The sequence below is a fragment of the Lagopus muta genome, chromosome 19 (genome assembly GCF_023343835.1).
Source record: "Lagopus muta isolate bLagMut1 chromosome 19, bLagMut1 primary, whole genome shotgun sequence".
Classification (NCBI taxonomy): domain Eukaryota; kingdom Metazoa; phylum Chordata; class Aves; order Galliformes; family Phasianidae; genus Lagopus; species Lagopus muta.
In genome coordinates, this window is record NC_064451.1 from 2,427,829 (window position 1) to 2,441,938 (window position 14,110).

Here is a 14,110-nt window from a genome sequence, read left to right on the forward strand (position 1 = left end):
ATGGAATTGCTTCTCTTGAATCAGGAGAAACTGTGGGAAAGATTGTTTTTTATTCAACTTTGAAAACTCTGTGGTACAGGCATGTAGAAGCATGGTGCCACTGCAGCAGGCAATGAGTGCCTGGATGCAGGAGCAAACATCTCATGTGAATTGCAGAAGCCACTCTGTGAAAAGAAGTACTGGGCACCAGATCCCATTAGGAATTATAGTGCCTGATTCCAGAGGTGTCTTTGGAAATAGGAGGCTTTGTGTTTGGAAATATTATTAAAAATAATATTATTCTATTGTTAATTATCTTGGCCACAATTAAGAATAACATAAATGAGGCCATGAGCTTACCAAAAAGTCTCGGTTGCTTTGCAGCTGCTCTCACATCTCCTTCAGCTTACATCTGGTCTTTCTGTTGCACATTTGCTGCTCACAAACCAATGAGTGTGAGTCTTTCTGATAACCTGCAGCAGCCTCGGTGCTTGCCTAAGAGAGGTTCCAGGAGGAAACTTTTTGCTAGTGAACAGCAAACACAGGTACAGAGCTGTGTGAGTTAGAGGTTTGCACTGCACCATGGGCTGGAACCACTGCTGATATGTGGGAGCTGTGAGGACAGCTCTAGGAGATTAAATTTCGGCTCCCTTGGCCCAAGCAGCACTGAGAACTGCTCTGACATCTGCTTGCTCACATGATAATATACTAGAAAAATCAACTTGCCTCCATTTCTCCATCTGAGAAATGGAAATGCCAAATTTTGGCATGCCGGTGTTGCAAATTAAAGATTTAAACGTTCATCCTGCAGTCATTAGATTGCAGCCTCTGTGATCGTGTGCCCAGATCCAGGCTCCTTCTATTGCTTGGTGTCCAAGGCAAGGGTTCCATTTTTGCAGTGCTGAGCTGCTGCTGTTCCTTAGCAGCACAGATTAATTCTTGCAACCCTGTGAGAACTGCCAAATTTTCCTGAGTTCTTGGGCTGATTGGATTCCCCTTTCCATGCCTCTGTGGTGGCTTGGCCACTTGGGGTGAGCTTCTTGTTCTGCTGACAGAAAAATGAGGATCCATGATGTTGTTTTGTGTCATGTCCCTCAGCTGGGCAGCCATACATGTGGGGATGACCAGCCCAGCTTCTGCTGAGTTCATTGCTGTGAGACAGCATTGAGAAACCCCCTCTGCTGAATCCTCCAGCTGTAACATGACAAACACATTCCCACCTCAGGTTTAAAAATCCGCAAGAATAAATCTGCTGAGGCGGTGCTTTGCTGCAGAGCCCCTTCTGCATTTCTCTGGACAGCAAGCAGAGATCCTGTATCAAGGAGAAAAACAATCCAGGAGATGCTGGAGAAATAGATCCAGTCAATGGCTGTACACCCTGCCCAGCATGTTTTTTTCTGCTTTTTGCTATGGAAAACATCCCAAGAAAGTATAAAGGAGCTGTCTGCACATGGCTGGGCAGCAGTCAAGGCCAGTTCTGTCCCTATGATGGCTCTTCTCCCCACTCTCTCCTCTCCTCCTGCTTTCAGTGAGCTCTGGGGAGGCATTGCAGACCCACGTGGGTCTCTTGATGCCCTCTGCACCAGAGCCCCATCCGCCTCCTCTTTTGGGGTAATAGCAACAGGCCAGAAGGAAACTTATTTCAAGCACAGTTGGCTGGTCCTCAGATGGATCACAGAATCATTGAACAGCGATGCCTCACGTGAGCGCCCAGCGGCCTTTAACATCTGTGCAACAGAAACACAAACAAAACTCTGGGAAGACCAACCCTGGTGATCCAGAGGACAATCATGTGTGTGCCACGTGCTGCACAGGGGTGGCTAAACGGGTGGGGAATCCGTGCAAAACACTGCTACCCACGAGAAATATCGCAATGTGGAGTTTCCCCTTTAACTGCATGCCATTCTGATAGTGCCTGGAGGGCTGAGCAGCCCAAGGATGGGTTTTCTATGCAGTGTGCTGAGGGTTACATGTGAAGCCCTCCTGCCTGTCACAGGCCTGTGTGATTTTGCCTCTTTGCAAGTTCTGTGCACACGAGTGATGCTGGATTTTCCTGGGTTGCAAAGGTTTCCCTGTGGAGCTGAAGCTTTCGTTGCTCTTTAGAAAATGGCAGTGCTTGAATCAAAAAGGGAAGATTTGAAGCTGGGAGAACAAAAAGCAGTGGAAATCTGTAGACGTGCATAGACAGTTTTGAAGCCCCCATTTTGTACTGCTTAAAAAAACCTATCATGTAGAAAGTGTCAGTTGGCACAGGGATGTCCTGTGTGAAGTGTGACCAAAGCAGGCGTGGGGCATCATGCTAATCATGATAGGAGATTAGAGCAAAATCTGAGCAGAGTAAAGCTTTGGTGGTAAACTATGTTAATGTGGGAAGAAGGAAGTAAGGCAGCAACACACAGAGAGCCAGATCCTGCAGATGCTGCCTGTGTGCATGCTCCTTGGAGGAGCCTTAGACTTGTGGTGGGGAAGATCAGGCTCCAGTGGTGCTCTATGATTTGCCTGACTTGAAATAGTGCCATGAATGGGATCCCATAAGGCCTGATGCAGTTCCTGCAGGTGGGAAAAATTCCTGGGACTGCAGTGGGCTCTGGGTTAAGCCTTAGCCCTGGTCTGGATGCACCCCATCAGGACAGTAAGGACCAGGCTGCTGGTGGCACCTCAGTCGCGCAGCCACACTCTGTCCCTGGCTCTTACCCAAGGTGAGTTCAAGCAGTATGTTGTGAAGGGACTGCAACCAATGCAATAAAAATAAAACAGATGCTGATGCTAAGAGACAGGTGCTGGATTTTAGCACCTGTTCTACCGACCTTGACCAACCCAGGGGAATCCTTGCTTGTGTTTTGCCTGCCAGAGCTGCTTTCTGTTGCTGATTTGAATGAGCTCGGTGTTGTCTGCTCTTTCATGGAACATACCTGTGATTTACTCTTTTCTCTTTATTTGAGGATTAAGTCTGATATATGGTCTGTGCCTAACTCTGAGCTGCTTGCCTTTTTAACATGAGAGAAACCAAGTGCATGCATGATTTCTTGAACTCTTTGATGGGATTGGTGGAATGCGATGCTAATGGCCCCAAAACTGAGCTGGCATTTAAATAATTGAATAGATCCAACAAGCCCCCCCTCAAATTCAGCGTGAGCTCTGTCACCAAATGAGCAAGAAACATGGGTCACTTTAATATGACTGGGTGTCTCCTGCTAAAATGATGATATGAGAGAAAGACTGGCTTTGCTCATCTTTGCCAATAAAAGCTCCTTATGATGGTGTCTTCCCCTCCACTGCTTGACAGTTGAAAGCGAGCTGTTTTCTCTCTTTAGTTAACTCAGTCAAATGAGTGGCTGTGATCAGAGATTCACAAACAAGTGAATTGGAATAGGTACAGAGTGCGGGGATATTTTTCATCTCCTTAAAACAGGAGGGCAAGAGGGATCTGGCTTTTGCATGTTTTGTTTTGGAAAGAACCCTCTCTAGATCAGCTCGCTGGGGCAAGCGACCTCTTTTCCATAAAGGAAAGAAAAGATGGGGGTGTGGGGTGGGGAGAATCCCACAAAACGCATGGAAATCAGACCCCATCTCCAGCAGTTCTTTGATCCACCTGTGAAAGCACATTTAATAGTAATGGGAAAATCAGCGGGCTCCTAAGGCACCTGCCTGCTGCTGTACACTCGACCTCCCCAACCAATTTGCTACCAGTGATCCATCTTCCAAAGTCTTGCTGGTGCCATTTCTCCTTGATGAGCCTGTCCAGTCACAAGTTGGATATAAATACTTTAAATCTCCAGGTTAGAAAACATCCCTATTTTTCAAAGATGCTTTAATCTTCACTGGGCAATGCCTTTCTCTATTATAGTTGAGGCTACGTGCGCAGTCTGTCGCAGCTGTCTTGGTTGAAGTTCAGTTCATGGCAGAAAAGCAAGCTGACCAAGACTTCAATCTCATTCTTTACAGAATGATAATATGGCACCATTACCTCTCCCTGAGTCTTCAGGGGAGAAAATCTGCCTTACTCAAAGAAAACAGGACATCCATGGACAGCGTGAAAGGGCCATTTTCTTTTCTGTCACTGACCCAGGATAGAGGGGAGGGCTCTTGTGGAGAGGGATTTTCTCATACTTGCTGCATGTGGAGTGATCTGCACTGACGAATGTTTCTTTTGGAAGGTTTTCTGGTGGCCGATTTGCTGCTTAGATCGTGAAGCTGGTAATTTTAATTTCTTTTTTGCGGGCTGTGGTTTCTCATCGCGTTAATTTCTGAAGGACACAAAACCTTTACTTTCCACAGGACAACTTCATCAACCTCAGCTTCCTGCGGCTCTTCAGGGCAGCAAGACTTATCAAACTCCTTCGCCAGGGTTACACTATCCGCATCTTGCTCTGGACATTTGTGCAGTCATTTAAGGTGAGTGTTGGGCCTGTGGGAGACAGGGTGAAGGCGTGTGAGATGCTCTGCACTTCTCCAGCATCAGCCTTCGAGTATCAAAGAGCTCTCCTCTTCTCTCTATCTCCTCACTACAATTGCACTAATGCTCATTTTGCACGAACACTGGTGTGCAAAGCTTAGGTTGTCCTTGAGACCACCACAAAATCCTCATGGCAAAGCCTTCTCTTGTTTTAGCACAAGGAAAATGCAGGGTGACTGCTGAGGGCCCTCATGCCTGCTGTTTGCATGCAGCAAGTGCCAGGTTTAAGGTAATTTGTTTGACCTCACTGTTGTGCAGGTTAAGAGACGTGCTCAGTCAGCAGAGGTGTGGTAACATGTTAAACCAGAGCAATTTGTCCACGTGTCTCAGTTTTGGTGGAACTGAATAGAAGAGAAACCCAAGCTGTTGCTATTACCAAAATTCACTCAGAGCATGGACGTGACTGTAGCTCAGTGCTGGAGCTGGTTGACGGGAAGTTTCTCTTAGAACTGCTAAACCTTAGAGGCAGAAGTTTTAAGAGGGCAGAAATGGGAACATAGAAATTGCTTCTTTCCACAAGTGGCCTGGAGAAGAACTAGGTGCATCCATGCTGTCGTCCCACGGCCAGGATCAGAGAGAGTGCTATATTACACTTTTCTGCCCATGAGAGACCCCAAGAGAGCCAACTGGTGCTCTCACATGCAATTTCTACATTACACTTTCACCCATCAAATAACTTATGGGAAGGGGCTGGGATGTGAGTATGCTGTGCCTTAAAGGACACGAGCAGTGAGATTTGTTAAGTCGCATTTTCTGTAAGCGTGGAGGAGGTAACGAGTCTGCTGCTCCCATCTTGTAACTAATGAGGTCTGCTGCAGCCAAGAGCCAAGGCTGAGATGTGGGGTTTGTGAATATGAAATGTTCCCACCCAGGACAGTGTTCTTGGACTGTATAATTCTGGGTGGATCAGACAGAGGGGGCTCAGCCAAGTCTCAGTCTCTGAGTAGTCTGGGCAGGTCCCAGGTCCTTAGTGCATTGGTAATGATTCAAAACCAAAGTATGTTGTTCTAGACGTGCTTTCTACTAACAAACTGCACGTGGCATAGCCTGCAGTCCTGCTCTGCCCCTCTGCAAATAGGGAGACAAACAGGGGAACACGAATCTGATGTCTCCCAAAGGCTGAGACTGCAGCACCTGGGCTGGTGGTGTTGGTCTGATGGGCCACAGCGGTCTGTCTGTCTGCACTGGGGTCTGTCTGCCCATCCTTTGTCCACTCTCTAAGCTGCACTCTCTTCTTTGGCTCATGTGCAAAGATTCCCAGCAGAGACCAATCAATCCTGGGCCATGGGCTGCATAACCCCTCCCCTGACTTCAGGCTTCCCATGGTAGCCCCAGGGCAGGGCTTTGCATCTTTGCAACTATTGCTAGTTAAGAAGTATTAATTACTTCTTCATCTAGCCTGAGTGCAAAGTAGCTGTTATTCCCAGCTCATGTGATAGAATTATGTTGCAGCACTCACTGATTCCTCATGAAAACTCAGAACCTTTTTACCCTCTTGGGGTGCAGTCTGTGCCTAATTCAAAGCAGGAACTCGTTCCTTGGCTATATGTGTTTTCTCATACTGAATTTATAGCAAGGTCATTAAAAATTAAGGTTTGTCCCTGTGCAATTATGCATAGGAAGCACCAGTGCCTGCTGCAGAGCTTCTTACTGTGTTTTCCCTGGTTACTGCTTATCTGCCTCCAAGAATGCGTACAGAGCTCCTGGAAAACACAGTCTGGTTTGTAATTGATGAATACCTGCTTCCAGGGCTTCATCAGCCAAAGGCTTCCAGGATTGTTCCAATTCTTTTCCCAGCTCCTTTACCTGAAGGACAAACGCTACAGAGCGCAGTGCTGCCCAGGAATTAAATGCTAATACAGGTTTAGTGATGTTAATACTTTCTTCTCCTTTCCCACAGGCCTTGCCTTACGTGTGTCTTCTCATTGCAATGCTCTTCTTCATCTATGCCATTATTGGCATGCAGGTAAAATTTTGGCTTTAATACTGACTGTATTTGCCTGGTTTTGTCCTGTGGGAACAGGGTGTGCTGTTGCCTCTGCAGCAGCATCAGTACCTGGCTCAGGATGAGGCAAACCATCACCTCCTGCCTGGTGGTTGGGTATTTGGAAGAGCAAAAAGGGGCCATTCTCTTATATCCTTACTGCCAAGTCTTAAATCTAGTGCCAAATGTGTACGTGTAAAGTGGGAGAGCGTGGGCTTGCAGACCTGGTCCTGCTCTGTGGGTACCTACTGATGGACCCCTCTGCGGGTGACAGCAGGGCACAAGGCTGTGCCCAATGAGCTCTTTGGGCACCACTCCCTCCCAAACAGAGATGAGGAACTTTTCTTGGCCTACGGTGGAGCTGAAAAGTGGTGTTGGAGAAGGTCAGCACGAAGATGAAGAACATTAATCTGATTTTTTTCCGCCATTTGTTCTTCACAACACATTTCTGTCTGCCTTGAAGGAGGGCAAATCCTTTTCCTACCTTTTCTCCTATGCTCATGATTCCCACGTGATTCTGCAGCAGGCTGCATTTGCCCTGAACCCCTTCTGCTTTCTGTGGCAGGTATTTGGAAACATTGCACTAAATGATGAAACCTCCATCAATCGGCACAATAATTTCCGTACCTTCCTTCAAGCCCTGATGCTTCTGTTCAGGTAAGCTGATACTGAATGCCACAAGGCTTGCAGGTGGGCAGCAAGAAAGTCTTTGTGTCTTGGTGCTGGTAATGATATCCTGCATAGGTCTGGGTTTGCATAGTTTCTGTGAAGCCAAGTGGAAATGCAGTTCTCCAGCTCAGAATAGCCACTGCAGCCAAAACTCTGAATGCCACACAGTGGGAGGGAGTGGGCAGAGGCAGCAGGACTGTGATGGGAAGCAGGTTTCTGCATGAGGGAGTGAGGTTTAAGGACTAAATGCTGCTGATATCTTATGCTGTACAAACCAGAGTGATCTAGGAGCTGTTTCAGTTTGCACTGAGCACCAGATCATCCCAGAGCACAGGAGCGAGGCTTATGGCCTGGCTCAATATCCCAATTTTTGCCTCCCATTGCTGTTACTATGGGGTAAATAAGGATTCCTGTATCCCAGACTCAGCCCAGGGTCTTTGCCCGATGCTGCTGCTCACTGGAATTCATTTTGTTTGGAAGTGGTTTCACATCTTGTGTGATTGTAAGGGTGTTTTTCAGATCTGAAGTCTCAGTGGCAGGATGAAAAGCTTTGCACCCACTTTGTGTAGCTGTGAGCAGCACTGCAATGGGCTGAGCTCTATAGGAAGCTGTGGGGTGGCCCTAAAGGCACCTCTGAGCACGGTGCAGAAATCACTGGGAGAAAACCTGAGGTTATGTGAAAAGCTGACATCAGCAAACATGAGGATCCCCCTGCCTCTGATCCATGCATGTGTGTTGCTGGGGTTGGTTTCTTTTGAGGATGGACATTCTGGGACTGCCAGTGTTTTCCTTTTGATTACTTTTTATCCCCACAGTGAAAGGGAGAAGTTAGGATTTATTTGGGTTATACCTATCTGCTATTTCAGCTTTCATACCCAAAATGGGAGAAGGGAAAGGATGGAGAAAACCCAGATCCTGCGACCAGTCAGACTTTCCTGGTGCTTCTGCACCTTCTGACAAGAGAAATGAGGGATTCCAGGGGAGGAGGCTGCATTTGTTTCCCAGCATCTCAGCTGGGCTTGCAGCCAATGCTAGGACAGAAACATCAGGTGCTTCAAAAGGAGGCAATGCAAACTGCATCTATTCACATTTCCATGTTGCTGTTGACTTGTTTAAATCAGTGTGATCTTATCCTCCCTGAAACCAACCTAACTTGGCTTACCTGAGCCTGTTTCTTTTCCTTGATCTCCATGCATCAGACGGAATTATTCTCCTTTTATTTCTCATGACAGCAGGTTGGCAGCTTGGGCTCTTAATGCAAATATATCTCTCTCCACCTGGGCGCACACCTCCTCCTAATTACCTTGGTTAACAGGTGGGGATGAGCTCACACCCTTCTGCCTATTTGTCCACAGGAGTGCCACAGGGGAAGCCTGGCATGAGATCATGCTGTCATGCCTGAGCAGCAGGGCCTGCGACCCGCTCTCTGGCCTCACCAAGAACGAATGCGGCAGCGACTTCGCCTATTTCTACTTCGTGTCGTTCATCTTCCTCTGCTCCTTCCTGGTAAGCCAGTCCCTAAAAGGCTGGGGAAGCTCCAAGCCATCCCCACCCTCTTGTTTCCTTCTTCTCCCCAATTGTGATTTACACAATGTTTGCTAAAAACTATTTATCCTCCTGGTGCTAAGATCCCTTTAATCCCCAAAGAGACCATTTAGTCGTTAGTTTAAAGGGAAGCACTGTTTTTATCTTTCTTCCCACGGGGGATCTGATATTTGGAGTTAAGCATTAATCTGTTTTGTCTTGATTTGTAACGTGGTCCTTTGAAGAAGGGGATGGGAAGGGCAGGATGGGAATGGCCAAGATAACATTGGTTGAGAAGTGCTTGGAGCAGGCAGCTGACAGCACTGAGCTTGCTTGATGGCATGTTTTGTTTTCTTTACCAAATAAATGCATTTTCTTCTGACATAGTGTCAGGAGACCCTTAGATATGAAGGTACATGGAGCTTTTGTGCTCTGTTTGTGCCTGTGGCTGTCCTAAGGGGCTGGCTTTAAGATTTTAATACATACCAATGTCTTTCTAATCACTTGTGTGCATAAAAAGCCTTCTGCTCTCAGGGTTTGGATCTTTCCTGTGCTGCTGGAACAGAGAAATAGAAAACCAGGGACAGGGACCCAATTAAACTTCAAGCAGCAAGAGATAAAAATCACGGCTCTGAAAAAGCCCCCAAAAGCTGCCAATCAAACCTGCTTTCAGTTTCATGCCTTGGCTTTAAAATACAAGATCTGGTGCTTTGTGCAGCTAATCCCTGCTATCATCAGAAACCTTTACCCAGCAAAAAGAGGTACATGTGGCAGTTTGATGTCGTGTATTGATAGACCAACTTCAATGGACCCTACTGAGATCCTGTGTCCAGCTGCTGTTGCCCCTCTGACATCCCAGGGATTATTTCTTCTGCATGTATTAAAACCATGGAGCCCTGAAAGCTCCTGGAAGTTAATGCTCCATTTACAGACTGTACTCTGTACTTCAAAGCCTAAATCCTTCCTTGTACAAATCCTTCCCCAAAAGTCAGGTGTTCTCATGGGTATCTTCAAGAGTGCCATTGCTCCTAAACTTCTTTATTTCGTAATAATCATAGCAATTAAAAAAGAAAGAAAAATGGCTCTTCCTCTTTGGCTTCCATCAGCCCTGAGATGCAGTAGCAGGCCTGAAGGCTGGGGCACATCTGTGTGAAATCCAGCTTTGAACGCTGCTTTGCGTGAGCTCTTGGAACTCCCATTGAAACCTCATTTGCTGGCAGGGCAAGTGGGGAGCCCAAAAAGATCCAAGGGAGGATGTCCAACTCCCAGACCAGGAGCTTGGGTGCCAAGCAGCTGGACTGCTGCAGCCAGGGCTGGAACTCATTTCTTCAAATGTGCTCAGCACTTCACTGCAAGGAAACGTGCGGTTCCCCACAGGCGATTAAAGCATTACAGAGCTGCAGCCCTGCCAAGAGGAAACGTTTTTATGGTTTGCTGGGTGTTGTTACACCGTGGATTTGGGGGGAAATTGGGTAATGTGTTTGCTTTTTGATATTGTTTCTAGCTCTTTGTGGATGCCCAGCCTGGCGCCATTTTTCTCCTTTAAATTTATGCTGTAGAAAAGTATAAATTGAAATTAAGAAAAATACTGAAACTTTAGAAGCAGCTTTATGTAAATAAGGGAAAACTGTACCGAGCCACAGCTGGAGCTGGGAGCAATGCAAGGGGCTCAAGGGGAAAATTCACACAGGTTTTACTACCTATTGATTCTCTGGGGGTCCTGTGATATGTGTGGGGTACTCGTAGCATTGCTGGTGTTTCCAGGGCTATTTTGGAAGTCTCTGCATCAGCATATGGATATGGTGGCTTGTTGTGGACTGTGCTTGTCTGCAGCAGTGAATTGTGCCCACTCCCATAGTAAGACCTCTTCCTCTTTCCAGATTGCTCGGGGATAGGAAAACTACACAAGCCCCAAACCTCGACTGGTTTTCTTTTAATGGCTGGCAGATGCTGATCAGCTGGGGATGGCTGCCTTCAGCTCATCTTTGCTATTTGCTGCCATGGAGCAGAGCAGCAGCACTCACAGCAGCAGGGACAAAAAGGATGGGAATGTTCTTTGTGCCCACCAGGGCTTTGAATGACACGGGAACATCCATGTCCATCCTCCCTCCTGCTTTTCCATCCCGCCCGCTGTGGCTTGATCTTTTCCCATTGAAATCCTTGTGTCTGTTCCTCTGGCTTTAATAAGAGGAAGCTCTTAATATACTAAAAGCATTCTCTGGGTTCTGTTAGCAGAACATGAGGAAGAGGAGACTATTGTGTGTCCTGCCCTTGTCTTTCAGGGGAGCTGTAAAGGTTTGAATTGTTACAAGCCTAAGATAGGATATTCAGGCTGAAGAATGGCTTTTCTTCCAGCTATTTTGTCTTGATTTGCTTTGATATCAAGGTGCAGGAAGAGCTGGCACAATCCAGTTGGTGAAGCAGCAACAGCTGGACTGTTCCACCAGTCTGTGCTGCAGAACCTCACTGCTGATAGAGATGCTGCCAAACTCTCCATGGTCAAGAGCCACGCAGACTTGCTGCACACGGTGGCGCTGGAACTGACTTGCAGAGGGCAGGGAGGACAGCATGGCCCCAAGAACCCAGTCCTGGCTTTGCCAGGTTCATTCTGAAGAGTGTATGAGCTTTTTGGTCTCTCTCAGGTTGTCAGTAACACGTCGTGGTGATGTGCTGGGTGGAGTTGTGTGGTTTGGGCTGATATCCAGAAAGAAGTGGCCCTACTGTGAGAATGGGAAAATCAGGTGCCTTGCTGTGCGCCTGTAAGAAGGAAAGAAACGTTGTTCATCATAGTATTTTTTTCTCAATGTGTTAAAATCCACGCAATTTCAGAGGTTCTCTGCTCAAGGGCCTGTAAGCAGCCAATCTGCTGCCTTTACAGTGGCCTTGTGCAAGCCTAAATCTTTCTGATGTGAGGCTGTGGGTTTCAGGTGGGGAGGGGGCTGACAACCCCAGCAAGAAGTCCTGAGGATACCTCTCACTTCCCATCTACCTGCAGCACTTGGCTCTTGCAGTGAAGGGGACGGGGCAGGGCTGCTACCCTGCAAGCAAAAGGCAGCTCCAGGGGGAGATGTAGGCAATTCCTGGCCAACAACCACAATGTGGGAATCGCGTGTCTTGCTAAGAAATTCATCACCCTCTTAACCTTCCTGCTTTTATTTTTCTGTTCTGCCTAACTTCATAACTGCTTCTTCTCTGCAGATGTTGAACCTGTTTGTGGCTGTAATCATGGACAACTTTGAATACTTGACAAGAGACTCCTCCATCCTTGGGCCCCATCATTTGGATGAGTTTGTTCGTGTCTGGGCTGAATACGACCCAGCTGCCTGGTATGTGTGCTCTTATACTTGCATGTGGAGAAAAGGATTTATGTTGCATACAGGTATCATGTTTATGCACACAGCCTGTTCTGAATGTGAATGCAGCTCCAGAAAGAAAAATGTGTAAAAATTGAAGTAATGTGTGAGGTAAATGATCCATTTAAAGTTCACTATGTATTGGAGATGAATTAATCTGATGTCATTACAAGAGAATTTCTGTTCAGTACACACGAGATAGACCTAAACCAACAACTCAGTAAAGCCAAACACAACCACTGTCACCCCATGCACATGTAAGGCCAAAAAATAATAGGATAAATTCAAGTAATCTTGGCTGAATGGCCAAGCAAAAACGATATTTAGTTTTTCCAAAAGCAGTTTTGATTGCCTTTGGTTCCTGCATCTCAGGCCAAAGATAAGCTGAACGTGCTGCCATTGGCAGTTTTTCTTGACTTGTGAAGCTAAGCCTCACTGCTCCTTAAGCAGGCAGCATTCCTATCCTATCTGAGAAGCACGTGAGCAGCTTCACAAATCCTGTGCAGAGACATGGGGTCACACACAACCTTCAGGTTTGCAAGATGCTCTCTCTCCTTTGAAAGGAGATGACAAACTCCACTGCTTGGCTTCTGCTAATACAGTACTGTGGGTCCAGAATGGATCTTTTGCTTTCAGGCACCTGTAAGACAGCAGGGTGTGATGCAAGGCCTGTTAACATGAGGGTGCTGTTGCTGAAAGCAGGATTTTTAAATGGACGTTTCTCATAGAACCCTATGTTTTGATCTTGGAAGCCTCCTTCTGATGACAGCATCATTGTAGAGGGAGATTTTGTTCTTATAAATAATATTTAAGTTTGGGGCATGCAGTTGAAACCTAAGACACGTGAAATAATAAGAAGAAAATGCAGTAAGCCTGACTTTGAAAACATTTGAGATTTCAGTGAGCCTCTGATGAAATGTTTCTGATATGTGACCGTGGTAAAGAAGAAAATGCTTTTCTCCCAACATGATGATGAAGTATTTGGTTTTACTGTTTTGTCTTTGCTTTTTCCCACCCTAAGATAACAGCTGGGGAAGCCAAACCCCTTCGCTTGGCAGCACAGCCCCTCAGGAGCAGCTCTGTGCTGTGGCAGACCCAGGAGCCACTGCTGCAGCCTTTTAAGGGATGGAGAAATACAGAGAGATAATTTGGGCTGGGGATCACTTCTAGAGCAAGACTGACTTGAATATTTTGTTATTCCCTTTGTCTGTGTAAAGCCACATGATAGTGCTGGTGACTGTCACTGTCATTTCGGGATGCTTTGAGTTACAGGTCACAACAGGTTCCTCAATAATCTGCAGCTTGGGCATTTGCCTGCTGAGAAGCTTTTTCTTTTCCGAGCCCTGCTAATTTTGTTTCCATCTTCCTCCCCACAAGTTACACTGCAGAGAATCCCCTCTGCCTGTGCGAGGAAGCTGCCTGCAGCTCTTTAAACCTTTGCACTTCTTTGTTTCTCTTCAGTGGAGGCAGATGCAGGCAGGGTTTGTATAATCGGGATCTGAAACTCCCTGCTAGGATGCAATTAAACCACTTGAAGATCTCGCTAAAATTGATTTAGACTAACTTTAAGAGTAAACCTACCCAAAATGACCTGTGTGTGATTTTTAACTAGCTCCAAGCCATCTATACAACAGGCCTGCACGTATGTGGCACAGCACATGCTGGAAGCTTGTAATCTCTGAGCAGCTTTTCCTTACCACGTGCTCCGTAAGACAGACATGTCCTTTGTGGGTATTTGGCAGGGAGTAAATAACTGTTTTTCTATTGCAAATCCAATCCTATCTCTTGCCACTCGGAAATCTCAGGCTGAGAAGTTGGATGCGCCCCTTTTCGACTTAAAAACAGCCTGATTATCATCCGTGGGAGAAGTCACACACCGTGAGGGGAAATCATAAGTACCAGTGCAGTTTTATATTCATGTTTATATGTTCAGGAGCTTTCTGCCCATTAAAGTTTAAGGATGTTTCGTGGGGCGTTCACCCATTCGCTTCTAGAGCTGCTAACACAAAATACGCCATAAATAAAGATCCTGATTCTGATTTTTTCCCTAATCTTGCTCCCATTTTGCTTTGGTGTGGAGCTGTTGATGTTGGCAGAGCAACTAGGGACAGAAGTGCAAAGCAAGGGAAGCTGAGGCGTGGTACT

The 14,110-nt window shown here is 46.5% G+C and overlaps 1 protein-coding gene across 14 annotated transcripts in view; it reads left to right on the forward strand.

Moving 5' to 3' along the window:
• CACNA1B (calcium voltage-gated channel subunit alpha1 B) overlaps positions 1-14,110 on the forward strand; it is a 264,962-nt gene that overhangs the window by 224,674 nt on the left and 26,178 nt on the right. For all 14 annotated transcript variants that reach the window (XM_048966416.1, XM_048966420.1, XM_048966419.1 and 11 more), the window contains 5 exons: positions 4,258-4,374; positions 6,336-6,401; positions 6,985-7,076; positions 8,444-8,594; positions 11,811-11,938. In XM_048966416.1, coding sequence (XP_048822373.1) covers positions 4,258-4,374; positions 6,336-6,401; positions 6,985-7,076; positions 8,444-8,594; positions 11,811-11,938 — 554 coding nt within the window. The remainder of the gene's footprint in view (positions 1-4,257; positions 4,375-6,335; positions 6,402-6,984; positions 7,077-8,443; positions 8,595-11,810; positions 11,939-14,110) is intronic.